The sequence below is a fragment of the Hyaena hyaena genome, unplaced genomic scaffold, assembly GCF_003009895.1.
Source record: "Hyaena hyaena isolate Hyena2069 unplaced genomic scaffold, ASM300989v1 scaffold_78, whole genome shotgun sequence".
Taxonomy (NCBI): Eukaryota; Metazoa; Chordata; class Mammalia; order Carnivora; family Hyaenidae; genus Hyaena; species Hyaena hyaena.
Window position 1 is genome coordinate 2,446,753 of NW_024080710.1, and position 14,011 is coordinate 2,460,763.

Below are 14,011 nucleotides of genomic sequence, written 5' to 3' on the forward strand. Positions count from 1 at the left end.
GAATGGGATAAGGGTTGTGGGAGGCAAGGAATGAAGTGGACAAAGCATTTAGGGAAATGATGAGGGTTTCAAAAATTTACTCTCGAATGGGGCACCTGAGTGCAAAGGGAGAAGTTGATGAAATACAGGAGTAGGGTGAGAGGGAAAGATGGAACTGAAAAGTGAGGAGGGTTGGAGCATAGGTGTGACCAGGGAGGCCAAGAATGATGGCTGACGCTGATGGATAACTTGCTAGCCGTGTGCTAGGCGCTGTGCTTGGTCTGTGCGCTAAGGTTGAGGGGATTCGCTTCAACCCTCACTCCCCTGATACTTGTGGATTCCCTCCTGCATTAACCAGGCATTGTGCCAGGTGCTGGAGACAGAAAACACACACACACACACACACACACACATACACATACACACACACACGCACACACATCAGCTCTTAGAGCACTTAACAGTCTAGTGGGGAAGGAAGTTCCAAATGATGTGTGAGGTACATGTTACCTCAGGAGGAAGACAGTATGCTTAGATAGTACAGGCAGGTGAAGGGCACAGAGGAATGATTATTCTGCAAGAACTCAAATGCTTGAGTCTACCTGTGGAGGCTCGGCAAAGCAGTCGTGACCTTTGAGCTGAGGCCCACAGGGTCCAGAACCATGGGGTTCGTGCTTAAAGAATCTGCATCCAGGTTTCTAAGTGATTGATTCGGTCAGAAAAGTGGTGAAGTCCACCTTTGTGCAGATTCTTAGGGGTCAACAGTGGCAGGAGAGATTTAATCCCTGAAATATGTGGTAAAGCTATCCTCACTTTGGTGCCTTCACAAGATTTTCAGTATCGTTTTCATCATTCAATTTCACATACCAATGAAGAAAGTGCTGCATTAGGGAAAAGCAAGGGAGGAGTGAGAAACTCATTCCAAATTTCCTTGCAGGGGTGCCCAGAGCAGTAAAATGAGGGCTTCACACTGGGAAAGTGCCATCCTTTAGGAAGGGGTAATGGGCCAACTCGAAGTTCTTTATTAGCTGAGAAGAGTTTCATGACTGTGCTTCAAGGGGGCTCAGCACGAGAGTGGGGGCACAGCCCACTTACCTGGTCACAGCCTACACTGTCCTCATCACCAGAAGAGGTCGGTGTGCCCCTGGTCAAGCAACTTGGCAGCACCTACCTGTTTTAATAAAATTTTGTATCATAATCTTTAAGCTAAGATAGAATGCTTTTCTTAATGTGTTAGCTCATCTTTCACTCTGAAGTGTTTGGGATTCTTGGTTTCTCTGCAGCAACATGGTCCAGAAGAAAGATGGTAGGTTTGAATTCAGGAGGCCTACATTATAGTCCGAGCTCTAGACATGTGAGACTTCTGACCTAGCATACACCTCTCAATGACCCTGATCCTTACTGTTTCACCTGTAAAATGGGGATAAAACCATGCCTACCTCCCAGAGTTGATGTGAGGATTAAATGAGAGAGTACGTGTGAAGTCTCCAGATAGTACCTGGCACATCATCAGTGCTTAATTTTTTTTTTTAATTTTTATCTATTTATTTTGAGAGAAAGAGAGTGTGTGTGCTCATGCAAAGTGGAGGAGGGGCAGAGAGAATTTCAAGCAGACTCCACATTGCAAGCAGGGAGCCTGAGGTGGGGCCCAAATTCAAGAATCGTGAGATCATGACCTGATATGAAATCAAGAGATCAAGAGTCAGGCACTCAACCAGTGGAGCCACCCAGGTACCCCTGAAAGTCCTTATTAATTCATGCTACCTGTTGGTATTCTTATTTGCATTATTGTAAGACCATAGAGCCGCTATTATTATTATTATTATTATCATAATTATTGTATTGGAAATTGAGTTGAGATCCTTAACACAAAAAGATAAATCTCTCTCTTCCCCTCCTCTCTCCTCCCTGTCTCCTCTCTCAACAGACAGGAACTAGTCACTTTATAAAACACTTACAGTTCATCAACTGGCCAGACCATGGCACTCCTGCCCCTGTAGATGGCTTCATAAAGTACGTGCGTTATGTGAGGAAGAGCCACCTTACAGGACCTGTCCTTGTTCACTGCAGTGCTGGCGTGGGTCGGACGGGGGTGTTCCTGTGTGTGGATGTTGTGTTCTGTGCCATCGAAAAGAACTTTCCAGTAAGTAAAATTCAACAGATAACTTGATGCTGTTAGTAAGCCCTCTACTTTTGACAGCCTCCTAGGACCTGAAGATTTGGCCTTCAAGAGAAAGTTCCAAGAGGAAGCACATGAACTTTAGGCACCTGCTTCTCAATCAAGCGGTGCAGGTTCTGGGAGGGGGTTGTGATGGTTAAAATACATAATACAAACAAGTGGCGTGGACCCTTGTTGGGAACACAGTAGGTGCACAGCGATTGCGGGTTCATGTCCCTTTGCTTTCCCTCTACCCACATGTACAGCTTTTAAAATCCTGTTAAAGAATGTTGATGAAGTATGCCTGTTTTTAATGAACAGAAATTACGTGCACATAAGCACACCGGAAAAAATGTAGACTCCAGAGTTTTAATGAGAGGTCTCCAGCTTTGACTGCCAGTTTTGCCTTATACTTCAGGTTTTGGTGACTGTGCAAATTGCTCACCCTCTCCAAAACCCAGTGTTTTCATACATAAAATAATGATAATAATATTGCTGTATTTGATCAGGCATTCACAATTCATTGCTTTCCTCCTAAATTTGGAACCAGCTCAGAGATAGACACAAGAATTAGACACTTATTGATTATACTATTATTGTTACTGTTGATTAAACTGATTAGGGAATATGATCTTAGATTTGTGGCCAGAAAGACTGACTCACTGAACTGTTTTCCTGCCCTGCAGGAGTGCGAAGGGGAAGACATCCGTTTATTAGCAGGCACTGGGGCAAGAGCAGCCCTTACCAGGGGCACAAGGAATGCGAAAAGCCACACCTCAGTTCTGAGAAAACGGGTGACCAGGCATTTACCCTGCTAGGCAAATTCTGCAGTTAGGGTATCGTCGCAAAAATCAAGTCTCTGCTCTCTTGGGCTTTCTGTAGTTAAACCCTGCCAGTGCTAGACTCTGTCCTGTGGCAGTAGAATGGCTCTTTTGGTTTCAGAACTCATTATCCTCAGGTTCTATTATGTGGGAGGGTGGGAAAATGGTCTTTCCCAGCAGCTCTTGGAGGACACAGGAAATTACTTTTTGTCAGAAACTTGAACCAGTATCTCCCAGCATTTTACCGTTTCTGAGTTGTAGCCCCTTCCCTGACGTAATCACTGTGGGAGATGCTGGGCTATTTAGGCCAGTCAGGAATTTGTAGGCCATAAGACTGAGAGTAAGAAGAGAACGGTTTTCCAAAGCAAACTCAGAGAATGAATATAAACTAGAGAGTCCCCGCAGTGTGCTCAAAACTGCTGGAAATTTTCATAGTATAAGTCTGATATTGCCCATTCCCATAACTAATGTTGTTTGAGCCTTTTAGCAGAAAATGTTAGCATAATTTTCTTTTATATATTCCCCATCATAGCTTCTTAAATAATTTGTTTATGTTTGTCCTTATTCCTTGTAGAAACTATAAAAACTATAAATATTATATTTTATGTTCCTAAAGAGCACTGTTTTCTCCCACCTTGTGGAATGTGTCTTATAATAAGTCATCTGTTGCTTTAATTGACAGTGTTTTTCTTAGTGGTGCATAAATAATGGTCCATTTTACAATTAAGGAAGCTTAGATTTGATGGAGTAATTCAAAAAAAGAAAATATATCCATCGTTTCCTTACTGGCTTTCCATAGAACCTGGAAATGTCAGATGTTCCTACTGATTCCCTTTCCACTCTTTTCAGAAATTTTGTCCACAAAACCTCCTCAGAGTGTGGTCTCGGACCAGCACCAGTCTGGGGGGGTCCAGAGGGAGGGGTTGTTATCTACAGTAAGATGACGTTTCAAGATTAGTTGCTCAATTATAACTCTAAAGGTTATGAAAATCTGAGAATATGTAACCATTTCTTTCTTTTTATTTGTTATTTTTATAGCCATTTTCACTTTTAATCATGCCCGCTTCAAAATTCTTAAAACGTTGGGCACACACTAGCTCTTATCTTGCAGAAACAGAGACTGCTCCGTAGTTTGAACAGTCTCGATGGACCTTTCCCCTCTCACCGTCATTAGGGTGCAGTATTGGTAGTTCATTACCGGTTACCATATTTTCACACAATGAAGTGAATAATCCAAAATTTAGCACATTGACCTTTACATAATTAAAAACTCTTACTACACCCCTATGCACATTGTTGAGTTTATCTGCCAGAATTGGCTTTGTTTGTTTGTTTGTTTATAACAAGACTCTCTTGCTGAAGCAGTGTGATTTATCTCCTGGCACAAATTCCTTGATCTGAATACTTCAGACTGCTTTCTTGTATTGTGGCTCTGCTACCAGAACATGACCCTACACAAAACTCAAGCTTCAAATCACATTGAGCTAGTTGTTTGTCAGTAATCAAAGAGCAAAAAGGAAGAACTCTTCCTTCTTGTCACATCACATTCAAAGAACACATATCCTGGAAGAATCACTGGTTCCAGTATCTCTTTATTCATTAAGTTGCAATGGAAAATACTGTGATACTTGTATTCGCTTCAGAAGTTGGTACCACTTCAGAGGTGTGTGGGTGGCTCAATTGGTTGAGCATCCAACTCTTGATCTCAGCTCAGGTCTTGATCCCGGGGTGGTGAGTTCAAGCCCTGCACTGGACTCCATGCTAAGCATGAAGCTTACTTAACATAAAATAAAATAAAATAGAAAGAATAGAATAGAATAGAATAGAATAGAATAGAATAGAATAGAAATAAAATAAAAAAGCTGTTACCACTTCATATCATTAGCCAGCCCGTGAATTTGTCAAGCTGGAATGTCGTCAGGAAATAAAACTTTCTGTGGGCTTCTATAGTGTACCTGTGCCAGAGGAGTGTGCAGCCCTGAACTGTTGTCCAGCCTCTTCACTGGTGGGACATGAGCATTGAAGGGGGTTATACAGTGTGAAAGGAAAAAGAAAAGAAAATAGTACTCTGTCTTTTATTCCACATATTTACCCCAAATTTCCATGTAAACATCTTGAGTACTTTTTGACCATTGTCCTGGCAATAATATGTGGGTTTTTAGCCTTAACAATTCAAAGTGCTATTTTCTAAGTCTGCAGAGCATTATGTTACATGTGAAAAATAATGAACATCAGCTTCTGTTGACTTTTTAATTTAATATTCTTTTATTTTTTTAATATTTCACTTTTTAAACATTTATTTAATTTTGAGAGAGAAATGGAGCACAAGCCGGGGAGAGGCAGAGAGAGAGGGAGATGCAGAATCCAAAGTAATCTCCAGGCTCTGGGCTGTCAGCACAGAGCCTGATCCTGGGCTTGAACTCAGATTGTGAGTTCATGACCTGAGCTGAAGTCAGCCGTCTAACTGAGTGAGTCACCCAGGTGCCCCAAATTTAATATTCTTTTAAATAATTCTTTTGTCTTCAAACTTATTTCTTTTTTTATGTAAATGGCAAGTAAATTTTAATAGTTCCTTTACTTTGTTAGCCAGTACATCTTTGCATATAAAACAAGAGTGCTTTTAGCAATTCACAGTCAATAATGGCTGTAAGATTCCATACATAAGGAATTATAGTTCCAAGTAAAATGAACATGAACTCTTTTTGCCTTCATTTCTTTGCAGTCACTTCCATGATCATCATTTGGTTAACAGCTACAACTACATTCAGAAAGCTGTGTCTTTTTTTGACAAGACAATCCAGTGACACTTGTTTTGCCATCAGTAAATTAATACAAATAATATAAATTCATTTCCATTATTTGCCTAATCTTAATCTTATAAATTATAAAGCAGGTTTTCAAAGAAGCAACAGTTTTTAAATTCAATAAGATTTCATGTCAATATTTCTTCTTATGAATCATGCTTTTGGTTTCAAGTCTAAGAACTCGTCACCTAGCCTAGGTCCTAAATAATTTTTCCTATACTGTTTTCTAAATGTTCTGTGTTTTATGTTTTGTATTTAAGTCCATAATCCATTTTTGTAAAGTTTATTTATTTTGAGGTGGGAAAGGGCCCTCAAGAGAGAGGGAGAGAGAGAGAGAATCCCAAGCAGGCTCTGCACTTTCAGTGTGGAGCCCTACACTGGGTTCAAACTTATGAACCGTGAGACCATGACCTTAGCCTAAACCAAGAGCTGCATGCTCAACCAACTGAGCCACCCAGGCACCCTAAAGTCCATAATCCATCTTGAGTTAAGTTTGTATAAATGTCTTGAGTTAAGTTTGTATAAATGTGAGATTTAAGTCAAGGTTTACTTAAGTTTTCTTCCTTCCTTCTTTTCTTCCTTCCTTCCTTTCTTCCTTTCTTCTTTTCTTTTCTTCTCTTTTCTTTTTTCTTTTCTTATCTTTTCCTTTCCTTTCCTTTCCTTTCCTTTCTTTTCGCCTATAGATGTCCAATATTCTAGGACTATTTGTTGAAAAAGCTATTCTTCCTCCACCAAATTGCTTCTGTACCTTTGTCAAAACCATGGGACATGTTTGTATGGGCCTATTTCTGGTTCTGTATTCTGTTCCAATGATCCAGCTCTCTATCCTCTTGCCAATATCATACTATAGATTCCTGTAGCTATAAAATAAGATAGAGTGATTCCTTTGTTCTTTTTCAAAATTGTTTTAACTTTTATAGGGTCTGTGCTTTCCTATATAAATTTTAGAACTAGCTTGTCTATATCTACAAAAAAAGCTTACAGGGGTTTTGATAGGAATTGCTTTAAATCTGTAGATCAATTTGGAAAGAACTGACATCTTTGCTATCTTGAATCCTTCAATACATGAACACGATAGGCCTCCCCATTTATTTAGGTCTTCTTTGATTTCTTTCATCAGCATTTTGTCATTTTCAGTGTATAGATCCTATATGTGATTTATTAGATTTATCCTATTTCATTATCTTTGGAGTAACTGTAAATGGTATTGTGTTTTTATGATAAGCTTCTACATGTTCATAGTTTGTATATAGAAATGTGATTGATTTTTGTGTGTTGATCTTGTATGCTCTGATTTTATTGAACTCACTATTTCTAAGAGGTTTTTTTTTTCTATTTTGTTCTGTTTTTAGATTCCTTGGGATTTTCTACATAGACAATCATTCTAGTTGCAAATAAGGATACATTTATCTCTTCTTTTCCAGTCTGTATGCCTTTTATCTCTTTCTATGGCCTTATTGAGCTACCTAGAACTTTAAGTATTGGGTTGAATACAGGTGGTGAGAACAAACATTCTTAAGGGCAAAGTAAATTAAAATAATTCATTTTGTGAAAGACCCTTTGAAGAGAATGTTAAGCTACAGGCTTAGAGAAACTGTTTGCAAATTCCACATCCAACAAAGGTCTTACATTTAGAATATATAAAGCATCCTCAAAACTTTAATAGTAAATAAAGAACAAAAAAAAAAACAAAAAAAGCAACCCAGTTAGAAAATGGATAAAAGGCACGAACAAACATTTCACCAAAGAGGACAAAAAGATGACAAATTAGCATGTAAAAAGATGTTGGGCTTCATTAGCTTTTAGGGAAATAAAATTAAAACTATGATGAAATATCACTAGACATGTATCAGAAAGACTAATATTAAAAAATAGTGATACCTCCAAATGCTGGTGAAGAGTTGAAGATACTGGGTTAATTATTTGTTGCTTGTGGGAATGTAAAATAGTATACCCATTCTAAAAAATAGTTCTACACTTTCTTTAAAACAAACAAAAGCAAAACTGAATTAAACTTACCATATAACATCAGCAGTAGGACTCTTGGGTGTTTATCCCAGAGAGATGAAAACGTAACAGTTATACAAAAGCCTACATGTAACTGTTCATAGCAGATTTATTCATAATAGCCCAAAACTGGAATCAACCTAGATGTCTTTCAGTAAGTTGATGATTAAACAAACTGGTATATATCCATTCCATTTATTTTTTAATGGAATACTACTAAGCAATAAAAAGGAGTGAACTGTTTATGTACAGTAAAACCTTGGATTGCAAGTAACTTGTTCTGCAAGTGTTCTGCAAGATAAGCAAACATTTCTAATTAATTTTAACTTAATAAAGAAGCGACATCTTCCAATAAGAATAATATGTGACACTGAATGCTACATGCTCACAACTGAGCCAGTTGTTCCCCTCTCTCTCTCTCTCTCTCTCTCTATGGGATTGTGGGTGATTATCTCCCCTGCTCAGATGCTTGGTCTCAGGCTGCAATGTCTGACAGAAATCTGATTTATCAGAATGTGGGAAGGTACCCACAACTGGCACTAGTGTATTTTTTGTCACTTAAAGTGAAAGTCCTTTGCTTTTCCATACAAGAGTAAGCTTAGGAATGCTTTGCTTCATTTTAAGTCAGGCTGCCTGCAGATATAGACCCTTTTCTCTGTTGTGTTACTGCCAGTTACATTAAATATAGTATATGACAAGAGTTTATTAATACTATACTGTAGTCACCATCCATTACTGATAGTGAAAATCATCCTACACAATAATCCTCCTCTTTCTTGTCTCCTTACACCAGCCACAAATGTTTTCAAAGGTAAGTGCAAGTTAATTTGTTTATTTTTCTTTTTATTTTGTATTTCCTTTATTATTTTATGTGATAATACAGCACTGTAATAATTTTTCATTTTATTATGGGGAAATTCACTTTGATATACAAGTGCTTTTGAGTTGGAAGCATGTTTCTGGAATGAATTACGCTCTCAAACCCAGGTTTTACTATACACAACAATTTAGATGGATCTCAAGGCAATTATACTGAATGAAAAAAAGCCTCAAAAAGTTATATATCACATGATTCCATTCATACAATCCTTTTGAAATAACAAAACAGTAGAGATGGATAACAGAAGGGTTAGGGACTGGGTTGGGTGAGTAGTTCTAATGGATAACATGAGAAAGTTTTGTGGTGGAGCAGTATTATATATGGATTGTGGTTGCAGTTACCTGAGTCTTACCTGTGATAACATTGCACAAAATCACACACACGTGCATACCCAAATTCACAAGTGATTGCATGTAAAACTGGCAAAATTTGAATAATGATCAAAATGTCATCCATGGATCATACCAATGTTAACTTCCTGGTTGTGATACTCTACGATAATTATGTAGGATGACATAATTGGGGGAAATCAGGCTTAGGGTACATAAGATCTCCATGTACATATTTTTGCAACTTACTGTACATCTATAGTTATTTCAAGATCAAAAATTTTAAAGGCTCAATTAAAATTTTAAATTATGATAAAAATGAAAAGCTATAAAAATCAAGGAATGGTTACATTTTCTCTGATTTTATATATTTTGGGGTTATAGTTAACAAACCTTAAAATTTCATGTGTCTATGTGGTCTTGCTGGACATGACTGGTCCTCAGCTTGCAACCACTTGTGACTCTCCAGACAAGTTCAGCAACACTTGAGCTGGCCTATATCCTGTTCCACTGGTGATGCTCCGTGATGCTGCACCACTGTCAGATTGCCATACGAGTTTCTAAACACTTGCTGCCAGTTTCTGGACTCATCTCATTGCAGACTAGCAACAGCCCCTTGTAGACCTGCACCAGCTCAGAGGCCGCACTGGGTAGGCTGGTCTCCAAGCACAGGTGCAGAATCTGGTTTTAGGCCAGCTGTTGTTAGGGTCTCCATTTGAGTTGAGAGGGCTCTTTAGATGAGAAACAGCTGTGTTACTAATGTGGCCAGAAAAAGTAGTCTATGCTCAGACTTTTCCAGAATTATAGTCCTGTTTTAAGATTTCCCATTGGAGAACAGAAAAGTAGACACAGGGGCAAATTTGTTGTTATTTCTTTTGGAGCACATTTCTTATTATAAATGACTGCTTCCTGCTTTATCCTGGAAACCTTTTAAACTAAAGTCTTCTTTATCCATTAGGCTCGTTTAAAAACAGTGCCTTTTCTTATAGTTGAAAATGAGACCTTTCTGGTTGTATCTTGACATCTTTCTTTTACTGGAAAGAACTATGGAGTACTCATTTGGCAATCTGTGGGTTTGTATTTTCCCCCATGTGAATAATACAAAATCACTGTCATCCTGTTGCAGTTCAACATCAAGAATATAGTGGCCCAAATGAGAGAACAGCGTTATGGCATGGTTCAAACGAAGGTAAGCTCTCACTACCTAAATTCTAATGAAAAGAAAAGAGAATATAACGATTAACATGTTTAACATGTTACAATTTGTAAATCTCTTTTACTTACGTGATGGCATTGAATTCTCACTGTTGGAGGTAGACATTAACTTTTCTCTGATATTACTGATGAAGTAAGTACTTCACATTCAGAGTAATGAAGTTTGTTCTGTGAGGTCAGTCATATAGCACATGGTGGAGCCAAGAAGGAAACAGAAGTCTCCTGATGGCCAAACTCATGATTTGTCCATAATGCCATTCTATTTAAGTAACATATCTAAAGTGATTTGCAAGTTACTGGATAGCAGTTTGGGGATATTTACTTGTCACTAAATTATCAAAGTCATTGGTATGTCATAAAAAGATAGCATTTGTGTTACAGATTAGTTATTAATCATTGAGAATGAGAATCTAGAAAAAGCATGGATAATGAGAACAAACAGGTACACCTGAATCTTTAGGTTGACCTGTTTTTAGGCCAATGATGAATGATACATGAAGCATTTTATTTGAACTAAGGTTGCCTGAGAGACCTGAGGCTGTACCTAAAAAAGTTTTTTAAGCCTGATTTATCCAGGTCTCTAAGGAGACTGAGATAAAGGATCAACTTCCCTTGCATTCAGTGAAGCCTTGAGTTAACTAATTCTAGACCAGGCACTATACTATGATCATTTTTCTTCCTGATATTTAAGTATATATATACGTAAAGAAGTTCTTGGTTAAATGTTTGCTCTTTTGGGGAAACTTTCCTTTATGGTGGAAAATTACAACTGTGTTCTCTGAAAGTGGATATTGGTATTCAATGACTTAACATTCTGTTGTTTTTCATATTTATGTATATAGGAGCAGTATTGCTTTTGTTATAAAGTTGTGCTTGAAGTTCTTCAGAAGCTTCTGACTTTCGATTAAGAAAGACTTCTGTAGCTTCACACTTGAAATTACCAAGTGGCTTGGAGTTTCCTCATAAAGAACGCGTTCCAGCTGTCCTGAAGGGCTTTGCTCAGGCGTACGGGGTACTTTCTTGGTGTATCATTTGACTTGCTTGCTGACAACTCTCTGAAGGCAGCATCATTTGGTTTGCAGTGAACAGTGTTTACCCATTAATCTTACTTATATAATATAAAAATATCTTCCCACATTTTCCAATGAAACAAAAGTTGCATAAAGCAATTGCAGCCTAATTGGTTGAAGGGATTACAGAGCCCAAGAAAGGACTTAAACTATATTCCTTAAGATTTTATTTGGACAGTCAGCTAAAGGGAGCTGAGGATTTCCAGGACCTTATAAAGCCCCTCTTCTGGGAGAACATATGGCCAGTAAAGGCAAGATCACATCATGACCTCTTGGAGGCATTTTCAAGACAGATACTTACCCGTGTCTTTTAGCTGAAGTATGTACTTTTAGCTGGTATTTGAATAACTCAGTTCGCTAATGAGGATGGATTAACTTTTTAAACAATCTGGATTCCATTTTCCTATAGTTCCACACTCTTGGTGGGGAGAGGTGGCCCAGGGACCTCAGAGGACAAGCTGCCTTTCTAGAGCAGCTGCACAAGGACCTGTTGGTCTGGGAAGTATTTCATGGGTGGGCAGAGTTCCTCTACTCCATCACATGAGCACACTGGTGAACCATCCAAAACTAAAATAGATGTTTATATAGAAAGTCCAAGAGGAAATTTTTGCCCAGCTTGAGTTCTTTCCTATCCCACCCTAACACTTAACATATTACTCAGTCTTCTTTGTTAAAAGTACATATTATATCTTACTTGCCTCTTACTCTTTGCCCTTTAGCTAACCAATAACCTTTGATGTAAGCATTATTACATAATTCTGTGTATCTCTTATGCCAGATCTATTGCTTAAACTAAGATCGATGATAGTTTTTTTTTTTTTTTGGAGTTCCATTAAATCATTTCTTTCCATTACTGCCCCACCTCTGCTTTAACATTTAGAAGTTGGCTTTGGGAACCAGATTTTGGAAAACCAAACTCACAGTTGTGAAAATGAAAACTTCCATGTTCTCTTTTTGAAAAGATGTGGCCATTATTACATCCATATTATTATAGGACTTTGCCTCATATAATTAGGGTGATATTTTGGTCAAGGAATCTTAGTGACCAGTTTTACCTGATTATAAGCAAATGATACATGTCTTTGTACAGTGTAATTCAACGGAGATCAGAATATTCCATGTATTATATTGAGAAAATTTCTAATATTAATCTGTAAATCTTGAATTTTTAAGAGGCTTAGTTTGTTCCCTTGGCTGAATGAATACTTGAATTTGCTGAATTATCTTAGTAAATTTCATTTTAAAATAATTATATGCCAGAAATATATTTTATATTAAATCAAATTGATGAATCTACCTATTTACTTTGTTCCTATAAATAATAATCTATGCTAAACATTAATTTCTTTCTGATGATTGGCCTTTAATATTTGTATCCCTCATTTTATTTTCTGTTATTGTAAAATAATAGATATAATGTACAACAGTATTCCTAAGAAGGATTCTATGGTGTTACTTAAATGAAAAGACTTACTATGTATTGCCAGAAGTATTTTTATTATCTAGGCCTTGCAATGTTCTTATAAAGAAAAGTGCCACAATTCTTGATGGTAAACATATTTCTTCTTTGCTGTGTGCCTCATATTTTTATAGCTGGACTAATTTTTAGTTTTTCAGGGAAATTAAATAAGTAAATATGGAAATACTGATTGCACTTGTTTTATTTCATTTTTGGAAAGTGAATCCAAATTGAAAATGTTTAACTGATTGAACTACTAATTTTCCTACCAATGATAAATCAATCTTTGCCTAGACCTATGAATACAAAACTCCCATTGACACCTTTGTGAGTGTATGAATGTGTAGAGGAACGTTTAAAATATTTAAACAAAAGCATATATGCATTTACTAACTTTCAACTTTAAATACATATTTTTAAAGTTGCATGTGCTTGATGGACTTACATGTTGGACCAAAGCATTTTAGAAATAAACATTGTAGGTTTTATTCTCATATAAAGTCTTGGCAATTTTTTTCCCTTGGGCTTTTCACCCCTAAACTGTCTAGAACATGATGGAATTTTCAATTAACTTTACATTTACTACTCAGAGGTCATTTCAGTGATTTATTCTTACTGAAAAATATTAAATGAAAACACTTTAAAACAAAAAAGTTTCATTTCCTACATATTTTCTCTTACTACCTGGGAAGAATTAATTTTCTTATATGTTGCCTTGTGGTTTAAGTAATAGAACCAGAAGATTTGGAAAGTATCCATTAAGTAAAAACAGGTTAGTGGTTTTCAGTGGGATTGATGGATAGGTCAATGGAGTACTCAATTTGTCTACAGCTATAATCAAAAAGCTGTAAGTAATGACCTCATCATGTAACAATTTGAATTAGAAGGGATCTTAAAACATGCCTAATGTAACTATCATATCTGAAACATGACTGTGAGAAAGAAGATTTTTTAGAAACTAATGGCCACATCATATTGGGAGGTGGAAAAATAGAGCCTTCCCATCAGAAAATCAGTAACTCCTGTAGCACTATAGTGTTGCTCTAGAGTTATCTAGCCAATACAGAAAGACTACAACAAGGCATAAGTGATATATGCATACTGAAAAGTTAGAACAAAATGATCTTTTGTTTGTATATTTGCTCACATAGAAATAAAAAGACAACTAAAATACAGTATCAGAAAAAATCATTATGAAGTCTCGATACAAGATAACTGTGTAAAAATTATTCTTTTTCTACACCAGGGGTCATCAGATTATGGCTTGCAGGCCAAATCTGACATGTTGC

The 14,011-nt window shown here is 37.0% G+C and overlaps 1 protein-coding gene across 4 annotated transcripts in view; it reads left to right on the forward strand.

Annotated features, from left to right (window-relative positions):
* Positions 1-13,111, forward strand: part of PTPN20 (protein tyrosine phosphatase non-receptor type 20) — a 111,218-nt gene extending 98,107 nt beyond the window's left edge. For 2 of the 4 annotated variants that reach the window (XM_039233760.1, XM_039233759.1), the window contains exons 9-12: positions 1,907-2,122; positions 8,563-8,580; positions 10,105-10,167; positions 11,036-13,111. In XM_039233760.1, coding sequence (XP_039089691.1) covers positions 1,907-2,122; positions 8,563-8,580; positions 10,105-10,167; positions 11,036-11,101 — 363 coding nt within the window. In that variant the 3' untranslated portion in view covers positions 11,102-13,111. Of the gene's footprint in view, positions 1-1,906; positions 2,123-7,114; positions 7,178-8,562; positions 8,581-10,104; positions 10,168-11,035 lie in introns of those variants that run through there. The other 2 variants (XM_039233761.1, XM_039233762.1) reach the window with 2 other exon arrangements.
* The last annotated feature ends 900 nt before the right edge of the window (positions 13,112-14,011 follow it).